The sequence below is a fragment of the Leiobunum rupestre genome, chromosome 10, assembly GCF_980474605.1.
Source record: "Leiobunum rupestre chromosome 10, qqLeiRupe1.1.hap1, whole genome shotgun sequence".
Lineage (NCBI taxonomy): Eukaryota > Metazoa > Arthropoda > Arachnida > Opiliones > Sclerosomatidae > Leiobunum > Leiobunum rupestre.
In genome coordinates this window covers 56,320,045-56,327,764 of record NC_143393.1, presented here as the reverse complement: position 1 = coordinate 56,327,764, position 7,720 = coordinate 56,320,045, and the positions used below count along the sequence as shown (strand labels likewise).

Below are 7,720 nucleotides of genomic sequence, written 5' to 3'. Positions count from 1 at the left end.
TAAAGGCGACGAATTAGGTACATTCATAGCGACGGCGATAGTAAAATATCCATTTTTATTTCAAAGTGTGATCCCGAGTTTGGTAATTGCTAGGATGCTTGGATAACGCCGCCATCTTTAGTTACGTTAGCTTAATAAAATTAACCACCTGCACATTAAAACCGTTACGAAAATTAAACCAAAATGGTTTGCAACGAAATAGAAACAGCTGCTAGAGTTTCCAACGCGTCCCGCTAGGGGTTATAAAATGTCAGAGTAGTTACATTTACACTTTCAGTTACGTTAGCTTAATAAAATTAACCACCTGCACATTAAAACCGTTACGAAAATTAAACCAAAATGGTTTGCAACGAAATAGAAACAGCTGCTAGAGTTTCCAACGCGTCCCGCTAGGGGGTTTTAGGTAGTATATATATCCTTAAGTCGCCCGAATCTCGGAATCCTGACCCTAGTAAGCCTTCCCGGAGTATCAAAAATGTAAGCTTCTATAGGTGTTTTTTTTTATTGTTACAAATACTTAGTTTTTTCTTCTAGGGAATCGTTTGTAGCCGTACACATTCTTTTTGCCATGATTTGGCCTAAAAATAAATATACGTCATCAAAACGATTTTTAGTAAAAGAGGTAATTTTTTAAAGTTTTATATAGTAATTAGTATTTATTGTAATAGTTAGTGTAGGGAGCTGTTGGCAGGGCGTGTAACCCGGCCACCTAAATTAATGGCTTCAAAAGTCGTTTGATGACTTTGGCCTATGGTGGTGCCTTGGGTAATAGCCTAGTTGATTATTATTATTATTATATTTAAAGTTCCATATAAATCTTACAGATTGGATACAAAACTTCGGATGGTCGCGAAGACCTCATTGTTTTTCGAACACCGGCTGCTCAAAATTATTCGGGGGATACAAACCGCAAAATGAACGCGATTAGCAATCATGTCAATAAGCTTCCCAGGGCTCAGGGACAATACGATATTGAGGCCGTCGATCGCCATGTTTTAAATATAACGCGACTGGCCGAATACGTTATTGTCAAAGAAAGGCAAACGAAAGAGTACCTGGGAAACTTTATCGACTTAGATCGAATAATTGTGGCCACGAGATTCGAGTGTCCTAATTTCCCCGAATTAGAGCTAGAGCCGGGAGAATTTCACCACCATTTTAACAACGACCATACGCGGTATGAATCAATGACCACCATCTTTTGTCGAGGAAAATATATAGTATTTCTTATTTTACAGAAATGTGTGCGCCTATGAAAAGGCGAGGCAAGTGGCCGCATATGTAAAAAGTATAGAGGGTAATCCCCTAGAAATATATCCCGAGAAACAGGACGACCCGACCGAATCGCCACCAGCCACATCTCCGAAAAACCCGGAACCTCCAGCGAACAAACCTAGGGAGCTTGATCTTCGAAATGGTAATTATAAAACAAAACTATCATGTTTCTCATTTTTAATTTGAAATATTAATTACAGCTCCGGGAATCACTATCGTCGTAGAAGGAGGTAAAACATTAGGTTCCGAAAAAATTATTTCAATTCTAATACCATTTTCCATTTCTAGGTTCCGAGTTAAAAATTGTCTTATAACACGTTTTGTAAAAAACAAATTGTATAAAAAATTGTATAACAAATTGTATAAAAAATTGTATAAAAAAAATGTATAATAGGTTGTATTAAAATAAAGCAACACACTGATCAAAAGAGGTAAACTTATTGTTACGTATCACTAAATTTTAAATGTGTAATTATTTAACATTTTAAAAAATTTGCAGGAGGACTTGGCCCAAAAGCGTTTGGTATAAATTTACACGCCTCCCTCATTCAGGCGGAGTTTCACCAGCTGGTTATCTCGGCGTGAGAGAGAAAAACGCGCGCCACACCGCCGTGGAGAGAGAGAGAGAGAGAGAGAGAGAGAGTCGAAGTATGAGAGAGAAAGTTTTTGCCGAGGAAGCTAAACCGCAAGCTATTAAAACATTCCTGCACGTTTTATACAAGGACTAAATGTTATAGTTGAATTGATTCGATTATTCATACAATGTCCTTTAAAAAGGGTACGTTAAAACTTTTTTAAACTTTAATTTTATTTAACACGTATTTTATTTTAGTTTCTCTGACGTTATCTTCACCCACTCAATTGGTAGTGACCGTATCAATATTTAACAAAGAGCCAGGTATTTATATTTCTAATGGAGCCCAAAGTACGGACATTTCCTTAGAAACATGGGACGCCCTTACAAAAGAATGGTCTTCAGTCATTGAAAATCTAAACTCAACAACAATAAAAAAGATTTATCTGCCAATTCCGACCGTCGAACCTTATTCCGATTGTACTTTTGAACACAATTTCGAAGTTTCTTGTTCGGGAGGAAGATTTTCATGGAATTTAATGCCGTTTACTCAAAAATATTTGGAATACGAAATAAACTTATCAGCCAGTCTATCACTTAGTAGAGCGCAAGTTCTGGCTTTAAATGATATTAAAGTGTTTATAGATGAACAGTTAAGTCTGTTAAAACAAAGCGCACCGGTTATAGACCTAATGTTTAGTGTTTTGGTCGACAATTTTTCGAAATTTCAAGCGGTTTATAAACCATTACAGAAGCGACAAATTCCCTGTGTCTTTATAGAAATTTACGCCGCCTTTCGTATTTCTCAGGATCAACAAGTGGAAAATGATTTTTTGGAACAATTTATAGGTTATTGTCCATTTGACGTAAGGGATTTGATTGATCATTGTTTAAATGATGTAATATATTTGAAAAACATTTTATAAATAAATTTTTTATTAGTAAATGTGTTCTTTGTTATTATACCATACGAAAAATTAGTTTACACTAGCAAATTATATACACGAGGAACCATGATAATAATAGTTTCAGTATATTTTCAAAAAAGCCTCCTCAGGACAGGCGCTACTAGCGACGATGCGTAACGTACGAAAATAGCTTATTTTAATTGTACATCATTTAAAATTTCCTTACCAACGCGTTCAGAATAGTCTTTTCGTATATCAGTTTTAATATGATGAAAACGAGGGGAAAGACACTCGCTCACAAAGTTTTATTGATTTAACGTCTACATTTTAATACTCATTGTTTCTGGTTGAAAATTATAAAATGCTACAAAGTGGTCTAGATTTTTTCCGATCTAGAGTTTCAATGACATGATTAATTAAGCTATAGACCAGAGCCTTCTCGTTAGTGCTTGAATAGGGCGCTTGATTTGAATCATACTCGTATGGTATATTACCGCAGTTCTGGTTTAAAACGAATTTACATCTCGGGTAATATTTAGCGTGCTCTTCCATCGGAATATCGTTCTTGTCCCAAACCAATAGCTCTCACGTCTATGTAATCAATCGGGAAATCCTTAAACGACTGTAATCTTAGAAATTCAGATCGCATAGGTCCTAAATTCCAAAAATCGTTCGTTTCGCGTAGCACGGGAATGTTATCCGTAGTTTCATCCTGAACAAATTTGCAATTCGGGAACCGTTGGATGTGAATTAGTAAAGGTACATTCCCCTCTTTCCAATCGTTAACCAAACCATCACAACAGAAACACATGACAATATTTTTATTCCCAACGTAAAAAAAGCCGGCGTTTGCCAACTCGTTTACATTTAAAAAGGTTGCCGAAAAATTTGAGTTGAAACTCTCTATTCTTTTTCTTTCAAAGTGCATTTTTACGTATTTAAAGCTGGTTAAAAATTTAGCTCGCGTAAAATGTAACCGGCGTCACGTAGCGGCCACTGTCGTCACCTAGCGGTAAAATGTAACCGGCGTCACGCAGCGGCCACTGTCGTCACCTAGCGGTAAATTGTAACTAGCGTCACCTAGCGGTAACTTAAAAACCGCTATCTAGTGGTTATGGTTTTCAAAACACCTGGCACAAGAAAAAAAACCAAATATATAGTTAAACAGACGAGCGTTATTAAAGGGTACTCTTCGAAGAAAGGCATTTCTTCCAATATGTTAAACTTTAATTAAACTTATTAATAATAATACCGCCTCTCAAACGGTACCAAATAGTCCAAAATTGCCCTTTCAGTCGCCACACTCAATACCGAAAACACCTGCTAGTAAGTTATTTCATATGACGCTATAAAATACGTTTAACCATTATTATTACCAAGTTAATACGCGGGAGATTATAACAGAAAAACAAGTTATAGCTTTGGTCCGAGTTTTGACGACAACGTATTTGTTAGGCTTAGCTTTTTACTGCAATATTAACCGAAATATCAACATTAAACTAACATACAGGAACATTCGTTGGTCAAGTATTTAAACATTGCTTACATTAATAATGCAGTCGTTACAATCAGGGTAGTGTGTGCCGCCACTAAGTTCTTAATTTACCCCTGGTGTTGAAACTATAATGCTCTTTAATAGTTAGGCTTAGCTTTTTACTGCAATATTAACCGAAATATCAACATTAAACTAACATACAGGAACATTCGTTGGTCAAGTATTTAAACATTGCTTACATTAATAATGCAGTCGTTACAATCAGGGTAGTGTGTGCTGCCACTAAGTTCTTAATTTACCCCTGGTGTTGAAACTATAATGCTCTTTAATACCCTCGGTCAACGAATTAAGTAACGTTCGTTATTTGTTACGTTTATAAGAGTTCAATTTACCCCTAGTGGTGAGAAATGGCAATACTATAATGTCCTTTAATAAACAACAAACGTTTATAAGAGTTCAATTTACCCCTGGTGGTGAGAAATGGCAATGCCACTCTAAAATCTAAATAGAATCTGTAAATATTACTATAAGCCCATATCTGCTACCACTATTTTACCTTTAAACTCATTTTAAAGGTTCACAAATTGAATGAGCGTTCTTTCACGTAGTGGCCCCTTCCATAAATTCGCTACCACTTACGAAAATTAACGGACCGTACATGTTAAAGTCTATTAAACCGCTACGTAAACATTCCTCGTGCCGCTTGGTAAACACGGAATAATATACAGCTAGTTAACGATAGATTTAAATATTAAAGATTTTTACGACATTTATAACGGCTCAATACAACTATAGTTCTTAATTCTATAATTTATATACACGATATTATTGATAAACTAACGCAAAATTATAAAGAATCGCAGACATGTTCGACTGGTTATATGTTGTCGTAAATGTTTTATGCAATGTACACGTTTAACACGAATAACCGTTTAAAAGTTCATATAGGAGCGACTTGTTTAAGTAACGGTTTTAGGTAACCCGAATTCATAGATACCAGCGTGTTTAACTTTTTATAATCAATCTTTATGGACATATTCTTTAGCGACGAAAATTCAGAGCTGCAAACGTTGTTAATTATAACTAAGATACCACAATATTAATTCAAACCGTCATTGTTCTATTAAAATGATGAACGGTTATTGAAATATCCATTACAAAGTCAAGTGATCTACCCTACAAAGTTTACTATTATTAAAATTTCATGAGCGCGAACCGACCTTGTTATGTAAATATTTCGTATAGTGTCAATGTATAAATGCATTATATTTACTAGGATTTATAAGCGGTAATATTAAATTTTATGCGTCAAACTGATATTTTGAGGAAAATGTATACGATGTGCGTAAAGACTGTGAAACATTTATAAGGCCAGAGCTGCAAACGTTGTTAATAATCCCAAGCTTATTCTTAATATAGGGACAACTTGTTTCAAATTGCGAGGTTAACGAATTTAACATTGAACTTAAAATAACGACGCCGAACAATGTCATAATATTAATCAGCTTATACCCAAGTCATCTAGCGACTTTTTAGGTACGTGTTAATATATAAAAAACCGTTGGGTACAACTTGTTTATAAGCCTCAAAACAACATTGTACGTGATCTAACAAAGATGGCCCCGCTTGACAATTTACCACGTTATGTACTGTTAAGAAGTCTACAAAGACGATGTAAATATACTTTTACAAGTAATTGATAATTATTACCGCGCCACCCTCAGAAGTAATTATTTTTCTACATTTAAAAATATCTAACACGTCCCCAACGAAACTGGACCCCAAAGCACTACCTTAGTTTATTATAGAAGTGGTAATATTAAAAATGATAGTTTCTTAATCTCATTCTCCTTATCTTTCGCGAACAAAACATGTTCGAATTCTTATTAGACCAGACCGATGGTACGGTAATATAAAACAATGTATACGTAAACGATTTATGTACGTGAGGCATTGTTAGATTAACTTTACACGAAAATGGTTTCCCCTGTTTGGGACAACTTAACCAAATATTGAAACTTGTACAGTTTTCATATCAGGTAATCATGTATCCGAATGAAAATATCCATAGATAGCGACGTTTATACCTAAAAAATGCATTGCATGATTATAATGATTTTATTTATGGAAGACCCCTTTCATTAACCATAAATCAGATGATCACGTGACGCGGCTTTTTGATCGAACCATATAGGGAAACTTGTTCTTGAAATGTCTTTTGGCATTATGTAATTTACCCTTTTCAACACATGTTTACGTGAGATGACCCCAAAGACCCTTCCTAACGGACGACAGGATATACTATCTTTACTGTCATTAACGTATTGACTATGTTAAAAACTTGAAATATCCAATAAAAAACTCCCTCATTTCTTCACCCCAATATAACCTTGAATACACAGTTTACATTTCATAAATTTTAGGCTTATTATTTACGATGGCCAGGCTTAACAATAAAACGTTACCACGTAATGCACAATGTTTCTCGCGCGTCCTCATTAACGGTAATATAAAATTAATACATGATGCATTGTCATAATATTTATCAGCTTACACCCAAGGCACTACCTTAGGCCTAGCGACTTTAAATTCGACGTTTTAGGTTAATATATATAAAAATCCTTTAGGGACAACTTGTTTAAAAACAAGCTTGATCTAAAGTAAATATGGCAAATTTCGTAAAAAATAACAAAGATAGCCACACTTTTCAATACACAGAACCCGTTTGAATATGAATCATTAAAGATGGCGGCCAAAACACATGAATTTCCAACCAAAATTACTAAGAGTGCATATAACAACCGCTAAAACCAGCCTAAAAGCTTTACCCCGTTATGTGTTGTCAGCGTAAATATGAATCATTTTTACCGCGCTTCCTAACGTTAAAACACAGCTTATAAAACTCATTAATATTTACTTCTTAAGATAACTTAAGACGCTTCCTAACATTGATGTCTTGACAGGTAATACTTCCACGCTAACGTTTATACTAGTAAATACAAACTTTACCCCCCTCCACTTGTTCATTGATCCTTTTCGCGCTTACATCATCATAAACGCATGTTAAATTCGCGCCAAAACTTTAACAACCATATAGCAACCAGGTCAATTACCGCTAACGGTTAATTATAAAGATACAAACATGTAATAGAGTACAAACTATACCCGTTTCCCCGCCAAAAATGCTAATGAGTTGTTAACCATCTAGCAACCAGGTTAACTGGTAATTATAAAGGTACAAACTTTACCCGTTTCCCCGCCAAAATCATGTCAAACATGTAATAAACCTAAAGAGTTTAACCACTTGTTGATCGACGCTTACACTTTCCCGCCAAAAATTAATATTCAAACATATAATATAACTACTTGATGATCCTAAACACATGTTACTATCTAACAGGTCAATGACCCATAACGGTAATCCACCTAGTTAAACAATACCACGCTCATTAATATTCACCCTTTTTT

General features: G+C 35.0%; 1 protein-coding gene across 1 annotated transcript; it reads left to right on the top strand.

Moving 5' to 3' along the window:
* Window positions 1–544: 544 nt before the first annotated feature.
* Window positions 545–1,589, top strand: LOC149926242 (uncharacterized). Its single transcript, XM_090161922.1, has 5 exons — window positions 545–622; window positions 825–1,177; window positions 1,239–1,417; window positions 1,476–1,517; window positions 1,564–1,589. Exons 1-5 carry the CDS (start codon window positions 569–571, stop codon window positions 1,587–1,589), a joined length of 654 nt encoding a protein of 217 aa, XP_090018048.1. The 5' UTR covers window positions 545–568.
* Window positions 1,590–7,720: the final 6,131 nt, after the last annotated feature.

What these genes read in the sequence shown, in the direction of transcription:
- LOC149926242 (XM_090161922.1), top strand. Translation starts at nt 569, where the DNA reads ATGATTTGGCCTAAAAATAAATATACGTCATCAAAACGATTTTTAGTA. An exon ending in TTTAACAACGACCATACGCG is followed by an intron (nt 1,178 to 1,238) that starts GTATGAATCAAT and finishes CTTATTTTACAG; the next exon opens with AAATGTGTGCGCCTATGAAA. An exon ending in GGAGCTTGATCTTCGAAATG is followed by an intron (nt 1,418 to 1,475) that starts GTAATTATAAAA and finishes TATTAATTACAG; the next exon opens with CTCCGGGAATCACTATCGTC.